This window comes from Asparagus officinalis, unplaced genomic scaffold (genome assembly GCF_001876935.1).
Source record: "Asparagus officinalis unplaced genomic scaffold, Aspof.V1 AsparagusV1_Un1060, whole genome shotgun sequence".
NCBI classification, from domain to species: domain Eukaryota; kingdom Viridiplantae; phylum Streptophyta; class Magnoliopsida; order Asparagales; family Asparagaceae; genus Asparagus; species Asparagus officinalis.
Window position 1 is genome coordinate 6,068 of NW_017973319.1, and position 25,066 is coordinate 31,133.

Genomic DNA, 25,066 nt, shown 5'->3' on the forward strand with positions numbered 1-25,066 from the left:
ATGTCATATACCGACACGGCGTGCCAAGACGGATCATTCATGACAACGGTCCACAGTTCATAAGCAACGCCTTCATCAGGTTTTGTGACAAGTTTAAAATTGAAGATGTTTCGTCGACAGCTTATTATCCCGCTGCGAATGGATTAGCTGAAGCGTTTAACAAAACGATCATTAAGATCCTGTCAAAGCTCGTGAAGACCAATAAACGAGACTGGGACGATAAACTCGGTGAAGCACTCTGGGCTTATCGCACCACCATACACACGCCCACAGGTGCCACCCCGTATTCACTGGTGTACGGATGTGAAGCTGTGCTACCGCTGGAAATTCAGATTCCATCCCTTCGGATCACCTTCGCAATGGAGATGACGACAGAAGAACAGCATCAAAAACGTCTCGAAGAACTTGAGAAGTTGGATGAAAAGTGCTTGGAGGCTCAACAACAAATTGAGTTATATCAAGCCAGAATATCTAGGGCTTTCAACAAAAGAGTCTGACAGAGAAGCTTCAAGGAAGGAGATCTGGTCCTCGCTGCTCGCCGACCGATAATTCTCACCTCCAAGAAGAAAGGTAAATTCGAACCCAAGTGGGAAGGACCGTTTGTAATAGACACAGTCTATTCAAACGACGCATATCGCCTGATTACTCAAGAGGTTCCTGAAAAAATACTATCCCTAGCATGTTCAGGATAACCCATTTACCGGGAAGTTCCTTGAAGAATATTACACTTAATATTCTAAAGGATAACCCAAAATTATTTTCTCCATCAAAATCCCTCATTGATCAGTTTCAATTGACAGTGGGTCCACCAAAAATGTCCATCTGGCCCTCTTGACTCTTTCCATAGACAAGAAGGTCCCCTTCATTTCGGAGTCCCCTTTCGATAAACGAAAGAACTCCCTTCTCTTTCTCTTTGGTCAAGCCTTCCCATGGTTATAGCCAAAGTTGAAATACCACTTGTTGAAACTTCACTTCGATAAACGAAGAACTTTTTTTTCTAGTTTAGGTAACCAATCCTATAAAAGGCAAGTTTATCTAAATTTTCCAGATTCTCAGAGTGGAGATTCCACTTCTAGTTTCTTTTTCCCTGGAAATAGAATATAAAATTCTTCCTTTCCAGGATCAGGGAATAGAATATAAAATTCTTCCCTCCTTGTATCCGGGTTCGCCTTCACCCCAAAAGAAGACCGGGAAATAGAATATAAAATTCTTCCTTTCCCGCACCGCTCTTTCCAAAATTTGTCAATTTAGGATTCATCCTAGGAAGTTTATCCCGAATCCTAAGCAGGGATAAGTCTGCGCCTAACACGCGCTGCCGGTTTAGTCTTTTTCCGCACAAAAAGACACCAGAGTCTGATTCTGGGGTATTTTATCCTGAAACCTAAGCAAGGATAAGTCTGCGCTTAACCCGCGCTGCCGGTTAGTTCTTAACCGTTAAAAAGAACACCCGTCCACATATTCAACATTGTGGCAGGTCGTTATTAATAACACCAAAATCCATGCTTTACACGCATGGGGAATGTCATCCTGAATCCTAAGAAAGGATATGCCGACGCCTAACACGCGCCGCCGGTTTAGTCTTTCTCCGAAGAAAAAGACACCAGAATACCAGTCTGGGGTATTTTATCCCGAAACCTAAGTAGGGATAAAGTCAAAACCTAACACGTGTCGCCAGGTAGCCTATTCCCATAATAATGGCGAAGTCTATGTATTCGACATCATAGCACGAAGTCTAAGGGAGTTCATTCCCTTAGCACAACGTTACATGCGGAATGGATTCCGATAATCCGCATGCTAGCCCGACTCAAACGGTAGTCGGTAAAGGCTAATCAAACCCGTTGAAGGCTGGGGGTTAGCCAAAAATCCTAAAGTCAACACCTAACACGTGTCGCCGGGTAGCCTATTCCCGTAACAATGGCGAAGTCTATGTATTCGACATCATAGCACGAAGTCTAAGGGAGTTCATTCCCTTAGCACAACGTTACATGCGGAACGGATTCCGACAATCCGCATGCTAGCCCGACTCAAACGGTAGTCGGTAAAGGCTAATCAAACCCGTTGAAGGCTGGGGGTTAGCCAAAAATCCTAAAGTCAACACCTAACACGTGTCGCCGGGTAGCCTATTCCCGTAACAATGGCGAAGTCTATGTATTCGACATCATAGCACGAAGTCTAAGGGAGTTCATTCCCTTAGCACAACGTTACATGCGGAACGGATTCCGATAATCCGCATGCTAGCCCGACTCAAACGGTAGTCGGTAAAGGCTAATCAAACCCGTTGAAGGCTGGGGGTTTGCCAAAAATCCTATGAGTATTATGGTCAATCATTTCAAACGGAATGAGGAATCATAATAAAGATAAAGACAAAAATCAGGTCCACTAAAGAGAATCAAATGTCAAGGTTTTCAGCAAATAAAATCATACATCAAGCCCATGGCTAAGAATCTGCTGACTGAATTCAGATAACTTCTCGTCATAAGAGCGTCTAAGCTCCTCCTGCAACTCAGCTCTAACAGACTCTTCGTTCGCAGCTAAAGTCCTCACAGCATCCTCCTCTGTCTCAGCCAGTCTCTGCTTCAAGGACTTCAGCCGTGGAAGAGTTTGCCAAGCATAGCATTCATAAAGGAGAAGAAAGAGAGGACTTCTATGCAGATGACGATCTTCTCAGGGTCATTGTCCGATAACAACTCCTTCACGAGGACATGAAGCCGAGAGGAAGGCCCTACACAAGAAGGAAAAATCTGTCAAGAAGTTTTAATAAAGAAATAAAGGATATTCGTAAATTGCTTAATTCATACCTCCTTCCCCTTGAGTCACTGGGGGTAGTGGAGGTGTGACGACTGTAGGTGTATCAACTGGTGGAGTTGGTCTCACAGCCGGCTCAACAGGGTCAGTATCAACAAAAGCTCCTGTTAAGCACAAAACAGAATGATCAGACACATCACATTATAGCTGCATTAGCCAAAAAATTGGCTAGTCCTATAATTAACTTGAGAAGAGGCACGTACCTTCAGAAGAACCGTTCTCGGGATCCTGAGGGAGTGCAGGCTCAGGAAACATATCCTCGGGCAGCTGGCCATCAATCTGAGGAGAGTCATACATGAAGTGGAACATAGAAGTGTCCATAGGCAAACCCTCCTCGTCGAAATCGTCAACTGAAAAATCTGACACAAGAGGGTATAAGTGCGAAAGAATAATAAAGAGACTATGACCAATGGAAATGAGTTACCTCTCATAGATGTATCTGGATTCACTGAATCAGGTCCTACACTAGTAGCCTCTCTAAAGTCGGCAGCTTCTGCAGGCTTTTCTACCTGGTACGGTGAGTCAGGCTTACCAGAAGATACAAACTCAGGAGGAGCAGGATCGAGACTCATCTTGCCTTCTTCGCGCTCTCCTGCATAGAATGGGAAAGCATGAGCCTGAAATTCTAAACGATCAAGAGAACGATCTATAGAGTAGATGTTGTTGAATATCATTTCTCCATGATAATGTTTTGATGATAACAATTTATATTGTGTGTGCTATCAGCACGGACAGTAGTCGAAGGTCTTGCCCGGGCAAAAGGACGGAATTCCTCTTCACTATTGGTCGCTGTCCCTGAAATATCGGATAGTGATCAGGACTAACAATTCGGAAATATAGAGGGAAAAGATGGGTGATTAACCTCGCTCGAAATCTGCCTCGTAGTCTGCAGGATCTCCGCCTGAGGCCTCTCCAGCAGAACTCAAGGCCCTATGACCTTCTGCATCAAGTCGGCGAGTCTTGCCCCACGCCCTCTGTGACCGAGCACCATCCCGGATCACAAGAGAATCAATCTGAGAAGCTTCTTCGGCCACCAACTCTTCAATAGGCTTCAAAGGGACAGTCTTATTAGCTGCTAACAACCACCTGTAGCTCAAAAAAGTGAGGTTCAACTGTCGCTCAGCACCCGGGAGACTGAACCTAGCACCTGTGCAGCCTGTCACGGTCCACAACCATGCACGAAGACCGTCCACCAAACCTCCATGAGCCCGAAGCTGCTGGCGCGGGTTCCCGATATAAAGCTGATCATAACCGAACTGGCGAGCGAATCGGCAGGGTAGATATGGCTCTATAAAGCACTGATTCCCCACCCGGAAAGTCAGGTAACCCGGCCTAATGTTCACTAGCCAATTAAAGCAGCCCATATCCAAATAAGTCCTATACTCCCTCGGCTTCTCCTCATCAATCAAACACTCGCCGTACCGGCTGGAGAACTGTGGAAAGCAAGTGGAGAATGCCCAGCACTTGTGGACTTGTAGCTGACGCCTGATATCGGGGAATCCTCGGCCCTCCCACTCGCCATTCTCAAGCAGCTGTAGAAAGGGAACAGACTGGTCTATGGCATTCGGTACCGACATCACATCGGAACGATGAAGGACGAACCAAGCCATCAAATAAATATACGGAAGCTCCACCTTAATGGTAGGAATCTGAGTCGGTTTATCATCATCTCTCCGTGTAAAAGCACCAGAAATCTGCCGAAGCCCTCGATGAATGTTAGCAACCATCACCGGACCTGCAGGAAAGCTGCTCTCAGGACTGCTATTGGTATAGGAGCGAGCGTCAACCTTCTTCAGCAGATCATTGACCTCTGAAGGAGTAAGCGGTGCCAGTTCACAAATAGTTTTGCCAAAATGGCTCTCCAGATTCTTGAACAAATATGATGCGAACTGCTTCAGGCTCACATTCGATTTGGTCCTCTTCGCTAAAGGCTTAGACTGTGCCAAAGCAATATGATAGTGACAAGTGAGGTCCCATAAAGTCTCATAGCGGTCGGGCATGCGATCCTTTAGCTGACTCAATTCATGGTTGGAAGGAAAATACTCCTGGTATAACATCTGACCCATTAGCAAACCAGAAATATTATGCATCTCATGAAGAGCCAAGCCCAACTCTCTGTGCCTGGTCAGAAAAGTTTTGGAATCTGGGTTATAGAGCTCGCACAAAGCGAAGAAATGCTTCGCACTAATAGGTAGACCATGCATGGTGGCACGAATGGCCGCATAAAGACCGCAAGCGTGCAACTCCTCGCTCCATCGGCTCAAGACGTACTTCGTCATACGAGCCCACCAAAACTTGTCCAAAGAATGGACCCAACCATAGAATCTGTGGCGCGGTGCAGGCATCTCCTGCCCTAAGTTAGCGAGGCGATTCCTCAAAGTAGAAGCAGAGGCGAGGAACTCGTTACGGGGCGGTGCATCTAGTCCCAGTACTCCAGGACGCAGTCCAACAATGTGATCCCTGCTCGAACCAGGAACTGCCTGATGAGTAATATAGCCGCAGTGAACGCTCTCATGCTCCTCTGTCAAACGCCACGACATCTCCCGTTTCACAGCCTGACGCCTGAGCTCAGTCAAAGAACGATGCCGAGGAATCTTCGGCAAATATAAGAAGCCACTGCCAGTCTTATGGAGCCACTGCTCGGCGTCAATAAATGCTGCATCGGGATCTCTGACAGAGTCGCCAAACAAAAAGTCAGTCTTCCTGAGAGATTGAACGGAACTAGCATCCTTTACAAGAGGCGCATCTGTAATCAGCTGGCGAAGGGCTCGATGTCCACCTTCCTTCACCACCTGGGCAACCTCTGTCGACGTGCCCGGACCAAACTGAAAAGTAAGCGGAATGGGCGAAAAATCATCAGACGTCGAATAATACTCGTCACGACGTCCGTTCACCGCATGAGACGAAAAGGCTCCGGAGGGATACTCCACTGAAAACAAGCAATTAAGTTTTTGTTAATTTCAGATATTAAAGGAAATTGAACTCATCTTACAAATCGGTAAGATAGAGTCATTACCTTATAAAGGGTGAGACGATTTGGCCACATTGTGCATTTATAAGATAGGGTATATCGACAATATATCCCTACCTTATAAAGCATAATGCAGCGTCAAAACGCTCCCTTTATTATGAGATGTGGTTTTGACCAAGCAAAACCCATCTTTAAAGCGTCGATCCTCACCAAGGAGAATCAAGGCTTTTCCCGATCGCCTCACCAAGGAGAGCAAAATAGGGTAAAAGGACTAAATTGCAAAATTCTCAGAAGAAGAGGGTTAATTTGCAAAATTTCCATAAAGCGTCGATCCTCACCAAGGAGAACCAAGGCCTTTCCCGGTTGCCTCACCAAGGAGAACAACGGGGGGTAAAATGGACCAATTTGCAAATATCCAGAAAAAAGAGGACTAATTGAAGAGAAATTCAAAAAAAGAGGAGAGAGAGGTGGCCGGCCCTAGGTGAGGGAAAAGAAAAGAAAAAAAGACCCCTTTTATAGGGTGAACCGGCCTTGAACCAGACCAAACCGAACCGGACCGGACCGGTTTTGAACCGGAATCTAAATTGAAGCCGAACCGAGTGTCGAAACGACTTCAAATCGACCGACGTTTAACCCTATCATTTATTCACTCCTCTCCCATATGATCGCAAGAGTCGGAGGATTTTTTTAGCCTAATTACTGTCTTTTTTGGGTCATTGTCAGACCGGTTCAGTTCATTTGGGCACAGAAAATACTCCAATAAGGTATATGAGTATAAACTGTTCCTTAATGTTGGTTGGCCAAAGTCCACAAACCTCTTCTGTTCGACCAGCTGCTGTTAAGAATATTCAGCTCATCTGATAAAGCGATGTGAGCCTGCTTGATCCTGTGTCTTCGTCATCGAAAATTAATCAAAGTCTCCTTTTCTCATGAGCTCTCTTTGGTAAGCTGGTCTATCTGGGTCTACAAGAGGTGAAGAGGCATCAGCTTGGTGAGGTGAGATGATTTAGTTACAAGGTCTACCTCAACTCGATCTATTCGGCCCCGCGCACCTGAATCTCAGTCAGCCGACCATTCCGAGTACTGCGCCATGACTGTAAGATGAGTATCCAACTCAGCAGCAATGATGAGAGGCACCTCCATTCGGAGCTCGAACATCTGGAATCCATGCTCTAGGAACAGCAATCGTATCAAACTATAGCGTCGCCAGATCCGGGATATCTATTCCTCTTATTAAATGTTATCTTGAATCAAGGTTAAGTTTAAACTGGAGTGAAGGGAAAGTCGTCGCGGAAGGTTTGCCAGATTAGCATTCATAAAGGAGAATGAAAGAGAGGACTTCTATGCAGTGACGATCTTCTCAGGTATTGTCCGATAACCTCCTTCACAGAGACATGAAGCCGAGAGGAAGCCTTACACAGAAGGAAAATCTGTCAAGAATTTAGAAGTTTTAATAAAAAAATAAAGGATATTCGTAAATGCTTAATTCATACCGTCCGTTCTCCTTGAGTCCACTGGAGGTAGTGAGTGTGGACGACTGTAGGATGTAAACTGCTGGAGTTGGTTCACAGCCGGCTTCACAGGGTCTAGTATCAACAAAAGCTTATTAAGCACAAAAGAATCATAACACATCACAATTATAGTGCGCATAGCCAAAAAATTGGCTTGTCCTATTAATAACTTGAGAAGATGGCACGTACCTTTCAGGAAGAACCGTTCTCGGTCATCCTTGAGGCGAGTGCAGTAGGAAACATATCCTCGGGCAGTTGGCCATCAATCTGAGGATAGCATACATGAAGTGGAACATAGAAGTGTCCAGAGCAAACCTCCCGTCGAAATCGTCTCAACTGAAAAATTCTTACACAAGATGAGTATAAGCTGCGAAAGAATAATAAAAGAGACTATGACCAATGAAATGAGGTTACCTCCTCATAAGAATGTATCTGGATTCACTGAATCAGTCCGTATCATAGTAGGCTCTAAAGTCGGCAGCTTCTGCCAGGCTTTTCTACCTGGTACGTGATAGGCTACCAGAAGATACAAAAACTCAGGAGTGAGCAGGATCGAGAACTCATCTTGCCTTCTTTCCGCTCTCGCATTAGATGCGCGAAAGCTATGAGCCTGAAATTCTATAACGATCAATGAGAACGATTCTATTGAGAGTAGATGTTACCTCTGTCGCTAGCATGATCGATCACAGCCAAAATCCATCCCAGACCTTCGTGAATCGCGAGGCGGCTTATGGGTAGTCTCTTCGCCTATCAGCACGGATAGCGTTCGAAGATCTTTGCCCGGGGCAAAAGGACGGAATCCTCTTCACTATTGGTCGCATGGGTGCTCCTGAAATATGCGGATAGGGATCAGGACTAACAATTCGGAAAATATGAGGGAAAAATGGGTGATTAACCTCGCTCGAAATCCTGCCCGTAGTCTGCAGGATCTCGCCTTGGAGGCCTCTCCAGCCAGAACTCAAGGCCCTATACCTTCTGCCTCAAAGTCGGGAGTCTTGCCCCCACGCCCCTGTGAACGCAGCACCATCACGGATCACAATGGAAGTCAATGCTGATAAGTTCTTCGCCCACCCAACCTCGTTCAATAGGCTTCAAAGGGACAGTCTTAATTAGCTGAACTAACAACCACCTGTAGCCTCAAAAAAGTGAGGTTCAACTGTCGCTCAGCACCGCGAGAGAACCTAGCACTTGCCAGCTGTCACGGTCACAACCATGCCCGAAGCCGTTTCCACCAAACCTCCATGAGGCCGAAGCTTGCTGGCATCGGATTCCGATATAAAGCTGTCATAACCGAACTGATCGGAGCGAATCGCGAGGTAATACTGCTCTATAAAACACTGATTCCCACCCGGAAAGGCAGTAGCCCGGCCTGATGTTCACTTAGGCCAATTAAAGCGACGATATTCTAAATAAGGCCGAACTCCCTCTTCTCTCATCAATCAAACATCTCATACCGGCGTGGAGAACTGGCGAAAATCAAGTAGAGAACGCCCAACACTTGTGACTGTAGCTGCCTCCTGATATCAGAGAATCCCGCCTTCCCACTCGCCACTTCTCAAGCAGCGTGTATAAGGGACAGAGCGTGCGTCCAGGCATGGGGTACCGACATCAATGTCAGAACGAGGGAAGGACGAACCAATGCCATCAAATAAATATATGGAAGCTCCACCTTAGTGGTAGAATTGATCGGCGTCATCTCCTCCCGCTGTAAAAGCACCAGAAATCTGTCGAAGCCCTCGATGAATAGTGAGCACATTCAATAGGAAGAAGGGAAAGGTCCTTTCTGTTAGGCAAGTTTGAACCGCAGGAGAGCACTCCAGTGGCCAAGACTACCCAGACTGATTTACGACCACGCTTTCTTAACCAGATGGCGATGGGAACCGGCAGAAGGGTGCATCGCGACGAATCGGCGCAGTCCGCAGCAATAAATGATCTGAACTTCGTCCCTGCAGGGAAAGCTGCTTCAGGACATGCTATTGTATAGGAGCGAGCTGTCAACTTCTTCAGCCGATCATGGACCTCTGAAGGATGTAAGCGTGCCAGTTCACAAATATTTTGCCAAAATGGTTCAGCATTCGTTGAACATATGATGGTAAACTGCTTCAGCTCACATCGGGTCCTCTTCGCTAAAGGCTTTAGGACTGTGCCAAAGCAATATGATATAAATAGTGAGGTCCAGTAAAGTCTCATGCGGTCGGCATGCGCATCCTGTTAGCTGACTCGAATTCATGCGTTGAAGGAAATATACTCCTCGGATAACATCTGACATTAGCCAAACCAGAATTTATGCATTCTCATGAAGAGCCGAGCCCACCTCTGCCCGGGTCAGAAAAGTTTTGGATCTGGGTTATGAGCCGCCACAAGCGAAGAATGCTCGCACTAATAGTAGACCATAGCATGGTGGCACGAATGGCCGCATAAAGACGGCAAGCGTGCAACTCCTCGCTCCAATTCGTATAAGACGTTACTTCGTTATACGAGCCCACCTAAAAAACTTGTCCAAAGAAGCGACCCAACCATAGAATCTGGTGGCGCGGTTGCAGGCATCTCCTGCCCTACTTAGCAGGCGATTCCTCAAGTAGAAGCAGCAGGCGAGAACTCGTTACGGGCGGTTGCATCATAGTCCCAGTACTCCAGGGACCAGTGCCAACATGCTGATGCCGCTCTCGAACCAGAACTTGCTGATGAGAAGTATAGCTGCATGAACGCTCTCATGCTCTCTTCAAACACACGGACATCTCCCGTTTCACAGCCTGACGCCTGAGTCAGTTCAAAGAAAGATGCCGAGGAATCTTCGCAAATATAAGGAAGCCACATTGAGTCTATGGCACACTGCTCGCGTCAGCATAATGCGGCACGGGCATCCTCTTACGGGTTAGTCGCCAAACAGAAAAGTCGAGTCTTCATGAGGATTGGAACGGAACTAGCATCCTTTACAAGAGGCGCATCTGCTAAATCAGCTGCGAAGGGCTCGATGTCCACCTTCCTTCACCACCTGAGAACTTCTGTCGACGTGCCGGCAACTGAAAAGTAAGCGTGAATGTGCGAAAAATCATCAGACGTTCGAATAATACTCGTTCACGACGTCGTTCACGCGCATGAGACGAATAAGCTCGTGAGGCATACTCACTGAAAACAAGCAATTAAGTTTTTGTTAATTTCAGATATTAAAGGAATTGAACTCATCTACAAATCGGTAATGATAGAGTCGATACTTATAAAGGTGTGAGACGATTTGGCCACATTGTGGCATTATAAGAGTTAGGGTATATCGACAATATAATCCCTACCTTTTAAAGGCATAATGCGAGCGCTCAAAAACGCTCCCTTTATTATGAGATGTGGTTTTGCCAAGCAAAAACCAAGCTTAAAGCAGTCAATCCCACCAAGGAGAATCAAGGCTCTTCACCGATTGCCTCACCAAGGAGAACAACGTGGGCAAAAGACCAATTTACAACATTTCAGAAAAAGAGCCGCTAATTTGTAAATTTTCGAATATGCCAAAATGCTACCAGCCATAGGAGGAACGGCCATCAGCTGATGCAGCAGGGAGCGACCTCTCGAGACACGCACAGATGATCCTGCAAGATAAATCAAGGAGGTCAGATCTAGAAAAAAATCCTCTTTTTATTGAATTCTACCCCCTGAAAGATAAGCTCGAGGCGCCATCATAACTCCTAACCTCGATGATCCCACAAGTTCAAATTAAATTAAGCATAAAAAAATGCAAAATTATGGAAGATATACTGAGAGGAAAGCTCGAAGATCCAATAAAAATTAGATCTTGAAAACTGCTCGAACCACGCGCTCGAGGGGGCCTGAAGAAATTCTAAAAATGGAAGCTATCAAGGATTTCTCAGTCAGAAGATCAAAGGAAGGCTAATTCAAGACAAATATCAAGTTTGAGCGGAACGGATGCTCCTGAGGGAAGAGAAATTCAAAAAAGAGGAGAAGATGTGGCCGGCCCTAGCGTGATTGGGGAAGAAAAGAAAAAAGACCCCTTTTATAGGGTGAACCGGGCTTGAACCAGACCAAACCGAACCGACGGCGCTCGGTTTCCCGAATCTAAATTGAGCCGAACCGAGTTCGAAACGACTTCAATTACGACCGACGTTTAACGCCTATTCTATTATTCACTCCTCTCCCATATATCGCAAGAGTCGGAGGATTTTTTTAGCCAGATTACTGTCTTTTTGGGTTCACTTGTCAAGACCGGTTCAGTTCATTTGGTGGACAGAAATACTCCAATAAGGGTTATATGGTATAAACGTTCCTTAATGTTGGCTTGAGAAGTTTCATGGGAGAGTATTTTCTAAAAATTTCTTAAGGAGTAACTCAACAACACACGCCGACAAGCGCGTTGCAATAAAGCTCGACGCCAACAATCGATGTCAGCTAAAGATAGAAGTCCTAGGAATCGACTTCAGTTTCAAAATCGACAACAGGTTCAGACAATAAATGCGAGCACGGAACTCTTACAGACAATTCGACAAAGCATCGAAAGCCTGAAGATTAAGGAATCAAAACGGCAAGTTCGATTCCAAAGTCCAACGCCCGACTAGATAGGTTGGGACAATATAATCAAAGTATTCCAGACTCTTATATAAGAACGAGACTGAAATCTTTGGAGGGATCTGTAGAGCATATAATATTTGCTTATAGGTCCCTTAGCCACAGCTCGCACAAACCGAGCGAACCAACGATCCACGAACGCACGCAAGCAACGTAATAAATCCATTCTTGCTTCGCGAATCAAGCCAAGTGCTTGAAGAAGTCAAACGAGTGATCCCAACCCAAAGACAAAACTCGGATGAATCACCGATCGAATCAAGATCAGATTCGGGACGTCGAACTCAGAAGCAGATTTACTGCCAAATCAGAAGCGGATTACTGCTCAAAATACAGATCAACCAAATCAGTAATCTTAAGATCAACCAATTCACGGACAGAACGCAGAAATGGATACAGCGCAAAACTACGGAAACAGCAAACCCAGAGTGGCTCGCCAAACCGAGCGCCTCAAGTGGCTCGCCAAAGCCGAGCCACCCTGAGCGTGGCTCGGTGCGATCCACCTTGATGTGGCCGCGCCTAGAGCCGGCCAGCTCAAGGTGCCGGTAACTGTGTTGCACTGTGCCAAGCACATGAGGGTAGCCTTAAATCAGGCCCCCTTTTGTATCATTTTAAAGAGTGACTTTTTCAGACGAAACTCTGCCGATTGAAAGACCGCAGCTTAGGTTTTGAAGACTTGAAGACATTGCATCAGAAATTGATCCTCGGCAGCATCCACTGTCACAAAAGCAGAGTTCGAGGAGAGGGAAGAACAGATCTGAGATCTACACGAGGATCACACTGCCGATCTAAGCTTGCGTCTTAGATCCCGAGATCAAAGAGCGATTATTCACTTAGTAACAATCCCTCCCGGCTATTATTCCCTTCGTGGATAATACCCGTTCAAAATCGTTAGAATCACCGGATCTAGCATTGTGCGGGCGGTCCAGGTATTAAACCCGGCGTTTGGCAAAGAACCACAAAGCGAGCGACCAAAAACAGGATGCTCCGCGATTCTTCACACAAAGAGAAAGTTGTAATTTTATATTTTTTTTTCTTTGATTTCGTTGTAACCGGATCTAAAAAAGACTGGATCTGTTTGTAAACCAATAAAAAGTTTCTATTTTGGATCACCAATGAATTCATATGAAGAAAACTATTTCCCCCGAACAGGACTTCATGTAAAATGATATATTTGTCAATTTGAGGTCATTTTAGCAGTTTATTATCATGTTCTACAATCATCCCCAAAAGTTTACATTTTGGAATTTATTTGAATATTTAAAAATCAGCTGTTTCAAACAGTTAAGATTATACAGCTTCAAAACCTGTTTTCTCATGTGTCAGTATTCGGTCACCGAACCGGCGACGAGTCATTTGATCTTTCTTCACTGTGGCGACAGAGAGTCTGTTCGGTCGACCGGAACTGGTCGACTGGAAAGCTCCATTCGGTCTCGACCGCCAGCCGCCGTCGACTGACGAAGTCTCTGCTTGTTTCTTTGTTTTTTCAGACTTGCTCGCGGTCGACTGATTTTGCCGGGTCAGAACAATTCGTTCTTCTGGTCGAATGAACTTATGTCGAGTCGACCGCCAATAACTCGTTAGGACCACTAACGGCTATTTTCTGAGCTGTCTTCTGCGACTGTTTCTGTCATTTGTTTTGGGTTTTGACCTGAGTTTTTAGGGTATAAATACCCCCATTGCTGATCATTTTGTTTGCAACATGAAAAGAAGTTTTTAAGAGAGTTTTAAAAACAAGTTTAAATAGTTTTGTTTAAGGGTTTTAGTGTATGTTTAAAAAGCTTTTAAGCATTTACAAGAGTTTGAGATTGTGAATTCAATTTCACAAGAGCAAGTAGAGATCATCCTTTGGTGTTTGAGCATTCACTCTTCTCCTACTCTCTTGTCATCTTTAGAGAAGTGTTTCTAAACTCATCTAGCAATTTATTATTTTTATTATAATTTCCATAAGCTAGATTTATATTTGAGTTTAGTTTAATTGTTTTATTGATACTCTTTGTTCACACACAACCTATTGAGCTTATTGTATTTACATTCATAGTATAATTTAGGGTTGTGGGTTTGTGACATTGAGAGTGAGCTTAATTGAGTTCTCACCTTGTTTAGAGAACAATCAATTGATTTATATTGTGCTTAATTGTGAGGATTCACTTGTAATACACTTGTACACCGAGAGAAGTGTGTGGTGAGAGACGGGGTCGAATCCAAGAGGAGTGGCGTCGGTTGACGTGCCTAGGGAGAGGTTGTAACCGAGCACTTGAGGAGGAGGACACGGGCTAGGACCAACACTTAGTGTGTAAGGTGTGATTGCATAGTGGTTGTATTGTGAGGTGTAAACGTTGTTCGGGTGAACGTAGAAAACCCGGTTGTGATAGTGGAGATCTCCTCGAGGTGAGGAGCGGAGACGTAGGTCATGGGGACCGAACTCCGTAGTCATATTATTTGTTTGTGATTGCATGGGCGCACTTACTTTTATGTTCATATCTTATATCGCCTTTGTATATTGCTTGTTGATTATATTGCCCACTATCTAGTTTAGATTGTTTACCCTTGAGCTTATATATCCTTGCACATACCTTGCCTATATCTCTTTGTTAGGATATATATTGTTGTTCATATTACTTATCCTAGCTCATATACATTGTTGTATTTCATACTTGCTAGGATAACTTGTTAATACGTTTTTAATTGGCATAAAATCGGATTAGATTAGCATAAGACCCTAATCACCCCCCCCCCTCTAGGGTCTAACAGATCTCAGATCTGATCTCTTTCGAACTCCTGCCTTATTTGGCGTGGATGATCGCCAAGAACCAGATCTGGAAGTTGAGTCTTCAAAGCTCCGAAAGTTCAAGTCCAATTCTCAATCCAGCAGAGTTTTGGCTCTCAAAATTCCAACCTTAAAAAATGAGCCTCAATCCGTATGGCTATAGTGCACTCAGAACTGTGCCGGACCACATTGGCCGAAGCCCGACACCAGGAGGTGGCCTGCGGCCCCGAGCCACCGATAAGAGGGGCCGGCCACCAGCACTCTAGGCTGGCTCGACTTTAGCGAGCACCTAGGCTTGGCTTTGCCGAGCCACCCTGGGAGATGGCTCGGTTTTGGCCGAGTCCTCCAAATGTTGGTTTTTTTGTTTTCCGGTTTATCTGAACTCTGATTTGTTGATCTGAACTCTGATTTGGCAGTCCGGATCCTGATTTGGTAGTAAATCCGCTTCGGTGTTCGAGTTTGAGTTCGGATCCTGATTTGATCTTGATTCGTTCGAGTCCGCTCCCGATCTTGATTGATGTAGTGGACTCTACGGTTGAATGATTCGTTGATTGATCGACCCGTACCGTCATTTGCGTGTGATTCGTTAACCTCGTCACCTCATTAATCTGCTTCATCGCGTCTCATTTAGCTTCGATATTGTGGTTTAACGATCATTCTTGGATTCATCGCCCGATGGTTCGTTGGTTTGTCGAATCATCGTGCCGAGCTGTGCTAAGGGACCCATAGGCAGTTTTATACGCCTACAAATACCCCCTCCAAAGTATTTCAGCCTCGTTCTTTTATAGAAGAGTCTGGAATACTTTGGATATGATTGTCCCAACCTTCAGTCGGTGTAACGGGACCTTGGAATGGCTTTTGTTCTTGTTTCCTTCAATCCTTCAAGCTATTCGGTGCTTCGTCGAATGTCTGTAAGGTTTCCGGTGCTACATTTATTGTCTGACCGTTGTTGGAATTTTGAACTTGAAGTCGATTCCTGATTTTCTGATCTTTAGCTCGTGTTTTTTGGTTCAACATAGAACTGACCATCGATTGTTGGCGTTGAGTTATTATTTGTGACGCGTTGTCCGGCATAGTGTTGTTGAGTTATCCTTAAGAATATTTTTAAAAAAAAATATTCTCCAGAAACTTTTCAACCAAAAATAGGAAATAGTTTATACTCGTATACCTTATTGGAGTATTAAGAAGCAGTTTATACTCGTATACTTTTCGGAGTATTGATTCTTTCATTGCAACGCATTGATAGGTGTTGACCTAGGGTTACGTGTTGACCCTAGGGTTTTGAATGTCGTACGTTGACTTTTTGATCGCGGTTACGCGTTGTCCGGCGTTGACCCTAGGGTTTCGAATGTCGTTGGATGCTCAAGTTACGAGACCAACTAATGAAGCTGATGCGTCAGTGACTCTCGTATTTATAGGATTTTTGGCAAACCCTCTGCTATCAACGGGTTTGATAAGCCTTTACCGACTACCGTTGGAGTCGGGCTAGCATGCGGATTGTCTAAATCCGTTCCGCATGTAACGTTGTGCTAAGAGAGTGAATTCTCTGAGACTTTGTGCTATGATGTTGAATACATAGGCTTCGCCATTGTTACGGGAATAGGCTACCCGGCAACGTGTATTAGACGTTGACTTATCCCTACTTAGGCTTCGGGATGAGATACCCCAGAATCGAACTCTGGTGTCTTTTTCTACGGAGAAAGACTAAACCGGCGACGCGTGTTAGGCGTCGGCATATCCTTTCTTAGGATTCAGGATGAAATTCCCCATGCGTGTAAGGCATGGATTTTGGTGTTATTAATAACAACCTGCCACAATGTTGAATATGTGAACGGGTGTTCTTTTTAACGGTTAAGAACTAACCGGCAGCGTAGGTTAAGCGCAGACTTATCCTTGCTTAGGTTTCAGGATAGAATACCCCAGAATCGAACTCTGGTGTCTTTATCTACGGAAAAAGACTAAACCGGCAGCGCGTGTTAGGCGCAGACTTATCCCTGCTTAGGATTCAGGATAAACTTCCTAGACTGGAATTCTAGTGTCTTCTTTAATCGGTGAAAGACTAAACCAGCAACGCGTGTTAGGTGTTGACTTATCCCTACTTAGGATTCGGGATAAAATTCCCTGTACCTGTGAGGAACAGATTTTGGGAGTTGAAAAAGGTGGTGTCTTCTCTTGGGGCAAAGACGAACCCAAAATAGGAGAGGAAGAATTTTATATTCTATCTCCCGACACTAAAGAAGAAGAATTTTATATTCTATCTTCAGCTGGAAAGGAGACTCGAGGTGGGATCTCCACCCTCAGAATTCGGAAAGATGAAACTAGGAGTGGGACCTCTACTTCGAGAATCGAAAAATTCGGATAATCCTAACTGTCAGAAGGTTTGATTATCGAACTAAAGGTGAATTTCTCGTTTATCGAGAGTGAATTGTTGTTTTGGTCTTTACTGTAGGAAGGTTTGACCAAGCAGGAGTTTGAGATGACCCTAACTGTAGGAAGGTTTGATCACTCAATTTGAAAGTGGACCACTCGTTCATTGGAGGAATCGAGAGGGGATTTTGATTGTGGCCCCAACTGTAGGTTTGACCTGAAAGCAAAGGGAGTGGAATACAAGTAGCAGTAGAAATACTGGTTTGTACTGGCCACTCGATGAAGGGTTTTGACGTTAAGTAATCAGGACTTAACACGTCAAGCTTTGGAAATTGCCATGAATTGGCGGACAGAAAATTTAGTGGACCCACCGTCAATTGACTTGATCAGTGGGGGATTTTTGTGAGGAAAGATTAATCTGTCAAAAGGATCGAATCTCGTCTCAACAAGATAACTCATGAGAATTAGTGAATTTGATAACAATAATGGAAAACATTCCGACATTTAGAGTTTAAATGTGGATGTTTTACTTATCACTTTTATAGTGATTGGGTTATCCCTAAGAATATCACCCGTGGTATTCTTTCGGGAACTTCCCGATACATGAATAATCCACCCCCAGCTTCCCTTGTGGAACTGGGTCCGACATTGTACTCAGTTACATGACCGGGTTATCCTTAAGAATATTACATATAAAAATTCTCCAGGAACTTCCCGTGAAAGAAATGAAACAGTTTAGACTCATATACATGTTGGAGTATCAGGGAGCAGTTTAACCTCTTATACCGGTCGGAGGATTGAGAAGCAGTTTATACTCTTATACTTGTCGGAGTCTTAAGAAGCAGTTAGGTGCTTTGCCCTTACCACGAGAGGCGAAGTTTGAGTTCAGATGATTAGCCGTCATTAGGTTCCTCTCGGCCTTCTTCCTTCGGAGGAAGCGTTCGGCTTGTTCACCGCGCACCTTCAAGTCTTTCCAAGTGTTAGACGGTGCCATTCCCATTGCCTCCAACACGTCCAATGCGTGGTTATTGTAGCAAGTCTGGAGAATAAACTCCTCAGTGATCGGGTCCTAACAGTTCATCGCATTGTTCCGGAACCTTTTGACGAAGGCGTCGACCAATTCCCCGTCCTTTTGTTTCTCATCGAGCAACGTTCCGATGGATATCTCAGTGTCTTCATCGAAGAAATTAGCGAGGAATTTTGTCTCCATGTCGTCCCAGCTATCCATGCTTCCTGGCTTGAGGCGACGATACCAATCAAAGGCGGCTCCACGAAGAGTGCCAACGAAGGACCGTACCATCAGAGGCTCATTACCAGAGATAACACCCAGGTGCGATTTGAAGTAAATCAAATGCTGCGTGGGTAAACCATTCCCATCAAACAGCGTGAAGTTAATTAGACTGAACTTCGCCGGATAGGGGATTGATTCACATTCTCGTGGGTATGGACAAGGAATGCCCGTCTTCTTCATCTCTTGAGCGGAAATCAACGTATTGATTTTGCTCTCGAGATTTTTAATCTTCAGGTTTTCACCTGAGTCTTCATCAGCATTCTCGTTACCACCCCCTGCATTGACGGGAGAATTATTGGTATTGTGAGCTTCCTCATCTTCCCGATCAATCTGGTTACGACGATTTGGCTCGCCTTGCTGGTTTGTCAGCGCTTGGATTTGCTGGTCATGCATTTATCTCATACTCTGCATGGCCATCTGCATTTCGTGCTTGAAGCTCTCCTGCTGTTTAGCCATGGCTTCTTCGAGCATCTTGGCCACTTGTTCGACGCTTATCATCAGCGACTCGCGAGGTTGTCCCTCGCTGGATACTGTATTATCCGATGCGACCGCAGAGCAGGCATCTGATTCTTCATCTTCTGAAGGAAGTCTTGTCCGAATCCTACCATAAGTTCCTCGTCTGATGGCTCTGGACTACAGACGGGTTACACGCCGGGGTACTTCCGGAATTAACTTGGGATTTTCCTGTGTCGACGTCCCTTTGCTGGTCATAATCATGGTGACCCTCAAAAATTCTCCATCTTTGACTACTCTTCTTCTTCGTCGGAAATGCCTAGGCCTTGGTTTTGGCATTTCGGCATTGAGCCTTTCGAAAACTAAAACTCTTTCAGGGACCGCCTTGATACAGTTGCACTCAGACAATACTGCCCAAATGAGTTTGGAACAGGGGCATTGAGTTTCCAATCCTCGGGGACTCCTCTTCCTGATTTTCCTCATGCTCCCATCACGATAGTACAACTCGTCGGTTTGAAGGTCGGAGTAACCTATCGTGTGTCGGCACGATTTCTCAGGTATAACGTCATCGTCATCAGACGACAACGTTTCCCTCTGAGGACGAACTGCCTTCTTTGGGCTCTCAAGAGTCACGCATCTCGAGACATGCCTTTTTGGGTGTGAATTCTCAGCGTGCTCTTGGACTTCGATGCGCAAATTAGTGCGCGCAGCTGGCTTGAACTCCTTGTCATGTTGGAGGTGACGGCGACCCCCAGCGTGTTGAGTCGTTCGGGGCTTCTTCATCGAGCCCAAATGTTCTTGGACTGGAGCTTTGCCTCTCTCGTCGGGAATTGGACCGAGGCGCTCCAAGACTGACTTTCTCCTTCGGGATGATTCCACGGGATCTCCCGGAGAAGCTATTGGAATTACCGGCGACTTTGGTCGGCTCGCCGGAGGTTGAACCTGCTTCGAAGGCTACACTGATTGTGCCTTAGTCAGAATCGACGCTTCAGACTTCAGCCTCCAAACTTGACGGGTTGGTGGCGGCTTCTTGGCCACTTCCTTCTGTAGCCTTTTACGGGCCTCTTGGACTTGAGCCCGTGCCTGCGCTGACAGTGCGCGGCGCTTGCAAATGCGCTCCTCGTGTTGACGGTTCGTTTGACACAGGACCCATTCGTCTTGGCGGCTTGAGGAGTCGCCATTCATCGATCGTTGAAGGCTGTTTGCCTGTTCTTCAGATCCGCGTTGTAGCGGATTCCGTCGGTGGACTCCAACGCTTTGGAAAATTCTTTGGCCAAACGTTGGCGTCCCCTTTGGCGGGCTCTCTTTGAGAGAGTCACCGCTCCTTTGGTGACGAAGGAATTGGTAGGAACCAGCTTGATCTGGTTGGAGGTTGGTGGAGCCTCACCCGACGCAACTTTGGCGTCAATCGGGATGAGATCGTCGTTGGTAGCTTCAACTTCTTCGTACCAACGTACCTTTCTCCTGGAGGAGAACTTCTTGGACTTGCGGGGGGAGGTCGATCCGGACGAGGATGACAGATACTCCTCGAACTTTTGTTGGTCGAATTCATACTCGACCTCCTCTTCGACCGGGATTGAGATCCGCGGCTGCGACGCATCGATCTCGGTAGCGAGATCGGTGGCTCCCACTGTGGTCGCCAGATTGTTCGCAGGAAAAATTGTTTTCTTCGTTAATGATTCCATTGATTACTTTGTTAATAGTTTATCGGTTACAAAGATCCGGTCTTTTTATAAGATCCGGTTACAACGAAAATCAAATAAAAATAAACAAAGATTAAATCGCGAGATCCTGTTTTGCGGTCTCTCGCTTTTGTGGGTTCTTTGCTTGCGCCGGGGTTAATCCGTGGATCACCGCGCGATCTTGATCCGGTCGGATCTACACGGTATAGCGGGTGTTATTCCACGAAGGAAATAACAGTCGAGGGGATTATTTCACCAAGGAAATAATAGCCCGTAGTTATCGAAATCGACCAAGCGAAATCGAGACTCTTCTCGGGATCAAAGGCCAAGCTTTGATCCGGAGGGAAACCGTGTAGATCTCAGATCTGATCTCTCTCGAACTCCTGCCTTATTTGGCGTGGATGATCGCCAAGAACCAGATCTAGAAGTTACCAAGCGAAATCGAGACTCTTCTCGGGATCAAAGGCCAAGCTTTGATCCGGAGGGAAACCGTGTAGATCTCAGATCTGATCTCTCTCGAACTCTTACCTTATTTGGCGTGGATGATCGCCAAGAACCAGATCTGGAAGTTGAGTCTTCAAAGCTCCGAAAGTTCAAGTCCAAATCTCAATCCGGCAGAGTTACGGCTCCAAAATTCCAACCTTTAAAAAATGAGCCCTTAAGTCCTATTTATAGACACTCAGAACTGTGCCCGGGCACAGGTGGCCGAGGCACCGAGCCACCAAGAGGTGGCTTGGCTTTGGCCGAGCCACCTACGAGTTGCTCGGTTTTTTGGCCGAGACCTCCAGGTGTTTGTTTCTTCGCCCATTTTTTAGTTTCGCGGTTTATCCGAACTTCATTGTTGATCTGGACTCTGATTTGGCAGTATCTAATAAGTATTAATTCTAACCTGAGAAATCAGCCATTATTTCGCTTGTTCTTGTCCAAGTAGATCTGAAACTCCTGAAACTAATTCTCTTTTCCCCCCCAGTATTATGGAGCAAGTTCATTTCATGTACAACTGATTTTTTTTCTTTTTCCCCCTCTTCTCTTTGACCCCCTTCTTTGCCTGAGCATTTATGTCTTTCACCATTACAGGAATTCCATGGGAGGGTAAGTGGTGTAAAGGTGGATCAAGTAGACACGACTGGTGCTGGTGATGCTTTTGTTGCCGGAATATTATCTCAGTTAGCTGCTGATATTTCCTTGCTTCAGGTAAACTTTCATGGATTCTTGCAAACAAGTTTATAGCAATGTTTTGCTATTGTACAATTCTTTTCTTAAGATCTTTGAAATTTGCAATATCTGTTTTCTGTATTCTTCATGATAATAGTTGAAGTTCACAACAAAAAATCTCTGACATATTTGTCCTGTTCAGAATACTTAATTTAGTTAGTAGGTTGAAGCAGAGATGTCTGGGGGCTTTACCAACTGATATATATTTAGCTTCGTATACATCTCATGTGTTGGGGAGAAATTGGGCACAATCTGGAGTTAATGGGCCTTAGGCAGAAGCTATGAATTAATTTTAAATCAAAAGCTATAGTTGTTAGGTATTGACCCAAACTCCTATTTAAACTCATCGTTCCTTCTTATCTTATTTGATGTGTGACTGTATCACATATTAATCACCCCAACACCTCCCCTTTAATTTGCGAGTACAGTTCAATTCAACTATAATTTAATCTTCTACGGGATTCACTAACTTTTGTATTATTTCACTCTTGGTTAAACCAATTTACTTATTCTTGTATCACTTTACTCGTAGGCTAACTAGACCATGCATTCAGCACATGGTTATCAAACATCCATATGATCTTCACTTCACTCATGGTGGTTAACTAGACTATATCACTCCTACGAGCATCTGTTGGCTCCCGACACATTCGGGCTTCACATTGGACTTCATCTTTTCTCTTTTTTCCCCATTCTCTCTCTTTTTTGTAAAATTACTTGGACCATGACCTTAGCTCTGATACCATGTAATCAAAAATTAACTAGAGAGGATGATTTGTCCCTCTACTCACAAGTCTTATTAATAGTATTAGGATTACAAATAATTTGACTCTAATCAATGTGGGGCTAAACTAAATATAGGAAACTAACTAAATACAGGAAAGCTCAACATCACGCATGCTAAATGACCATCACTAAACAGGATAGTGCTATTGATGAATTTCTAGCTACATATGCTTTATTTAGGGCATGAATATTCTCAAGTATGCTTTGCTGGTTTTACTGCACCAGCTGACAGTATAATATCACATAAATGTCTTCCTCGACTGACACAACTAAGACAAACCTATAAAAGTATGTTACAGAAAATCGGGCCCGGGTCCTGGTTTGGTCAGGCCTTTTGCTTGGCCCGACCCTAGATTTTCAGGCTGACCCAAATGGACACTCCTAGAATTATGTGGCAATGACTTAAAGTTTCCATGTTTTTACTTGAAAAAAATACTAAATTGCCATGTAAGTTGATGGCAAAAAGTTTTTTCAGCTGAGTTTCAGGAGAAAAAGTCCTGATAAAATAAAGGTTTTTTCTTTCATAGAAACCCCCTTTAAAATATGGTCAGCTTTTAGAAATCACATTTTATTTTCAATTTATACATAAACTACCTTAAAGTGCTTTTTGTTGCAATCAACCACCTGGACCTACTTTTTAGATAAATTTTTTGATAACCCCACCTAACCTTAATTAAGGACTATCTCTCTAATATAATTGGTATATGACAACTAATAGTTACAGGAATACTGAAAAAACATGACTTCAAAGTAGGTCTAAGTGGTTGATTGCAAAAGAAAAAAACTTTAAAGATGGTTTATGTATAAATAGAAAACCAGAGGTGGTTTCTATAGAATGACTATATTTTAAAGGTTGTTTCTACGAAATAACCTAAAATAAAAAGTTTAGAGGATACAAGTGGTCACCAATGTAGGGATTTGTTTTCAATTTACCCAAGTGATTTGCAGCGAACTTGTTGACACATGTACTCATTAATTTACGTGTGAGGCATGGTAAATATTTGCTGCAAGTTATGCTCTGGCTTGTTCTATGTTGTAGACTGATCTTCTCTTGTTCAATGCCAAAACAGGATGAAGGTCGACTTAGAGATGCTCTCAAGTTTGCAAATGCATGTGGAGCATTGACAGTAATGGGGAGAGGAGCTATCCCAGCTTTGCCAACTAGACAAGCCGTGCTCGATGCTTTGGTTAATATAGTTGTTTAGATGAGCTGATGTTGCATTCTATTATTTTTCTTTGAGATTTCTGCACGATTGAACTGTTGCAAGTAATTTCTTGTTTTTTGTTTCTCGATGAAAGATAAAATTGTGTATTAAGGACCGTAAAATTATTGACACTGCTAGAGATCCCACCTGCTTTTGTGGTTGTGATAAAAGATTGTGGGTAATCAAAGGACAAACAACTAAAATAGACGTACAACTAAAATATCTTCATCAGGGCCAAAAAGAATAGGTAAATGGAGGGCGTGTGATTAGGGGTGACAATTTATGACCCGACCCATCAACCCGACCTGATCTGTTTATAATGGATATGGGTCGAATTATATGGGTTGGGTCATAAACGGGTCAACCCAAATTTACACATTTATTAAACGGGTCAATTCGGGTTAACCCGACTGACCCGTATATCACAAACCACCGAATAAGAAGTGAAGAACTAGAACCCGGCTGACTCTTTCAGAAACCCCAGAGCTTGATTCTGTGGTGGCGAACGGCGGCGAACGAGGGCAATGAGCGATGGGGGCAAGTGACGACGAGTGACTGCGAGCGATAGGGAGCAGCGAGCGACGGTGAGACCTCGAACACGGTGCTTCAAAAGGGGCGGGCCGCGTCTCCTCACCTTCGTCAGACCAAGAGCTCTGAGTGCTTGATCAGTGACGAGACCGCCTCCATCGTTTTCACCGATAGAAATGAGCAAGGTGAGTGATTTGGATGAAATTTTTATTTGGATGATTTGTTTTGGTAAAAGTAGGATGACGTGTTACTTCGAGCGATTTGGATGAAATTATTTTTTGCTTCCAAATGTTTTTTTTTTGCTAGCATATATTTACTATTCGTCTTATGAGCTTGTATCATTTTTCTTTTTCTCTTTGTTGCCTTTCTGTTAGATGATGCTCATCATTGCTCCAAGGCGTTGGAGATGTTGAAAACTACGACATATGTGTCAACCAAACAATCTGCAAATCACATTGAACCCTGAAAACTAAAAACAGGTCATTTGGGTTATATGGATCGGGTCGGCTAACCCGTTTAATAAACGGGTCGAATCATATTGACCCATTTATTAAATGGGCCGGGTCGGGTCACACTTATACGGGTCGAGTCATAATTGACCCGACCTAACCCAACCCGACCCGTTTGCCACCCCGGGGGTGTGATTGCGACGAAATTTCTTCGTATATGAAATTTGTATCTTTCTGTTTCTCTGTATCTTTATCCATCTAATTTCTATACATATTGTGTAATTTGGTACTGGAGACAGAAAAAGTAAATGTTGTGATATAACCTTTTCCTGTGATTGGTTTTATGGAGGACTTTTGAACGACAGTCACAATTTTTGGAAAGAAGAAGGAAGCAATTACTAGGAGTTTGAACCATTTTGGTTATAAAATGGCAGTTCCGGATTTTTTTGGTTGAGATCATGGGT

General features: G+C 44.4%; 1 protein-coding gene across 1 annotated transcript; it reads left to right on the plus strand.

Annotated features, from left to right (window-relative positions):
• The first annotated feature begins 9,154 nt into the window (after positions 1-9,154).
• LOC109828333 (probable fructokinase-6, chloroplastic) lies at positions 9,155-23,706 on the plus strand. The gene is made up of 3 exons (XM_020395355.1): positions 9,155-9,265; positions 21,497-21,613; positions 23,491-23,706. Exons 1-3 carry the CDS (start codon positions 9,155-9,157, stop codon positions 23,623-23,625), a joined length of 363 nt encoding a protein of 120 aa, XP_020250944.1. The 3' UTR covers positions 23,626-23,706.
• Positions 23,707-25,066: the final 1,360 nt, after the last annotated feature.

What these genes read in the sequence shown, in the direction of transcription:
- LOC109828333 (XM_020395355.1), top strand. Translation starts at nt 9,155, where the DNA reads ATGGCGATGGGAACCGGCAGAAGGGTGCATCGCGACGAATCGGCGCAG. An exon ending in CTGCTTCAGGACATGCTATT is followed by an intron (nt 9,266 to 21,496) that starts GTATAGGAGCGA and finishes TCACCATTACAG; the next exon opens with GAATTCCATGGGAGGGTAAG. An exon ending in CTGATATTTCCTTGCTTCAG is followed by an intron (nt 21,614 to 23,490) that starts GTAAACTTTCAT and finishes ATGCCAAAACAG; the next exon opens with GATGAAGGTCGACTTAGAGA.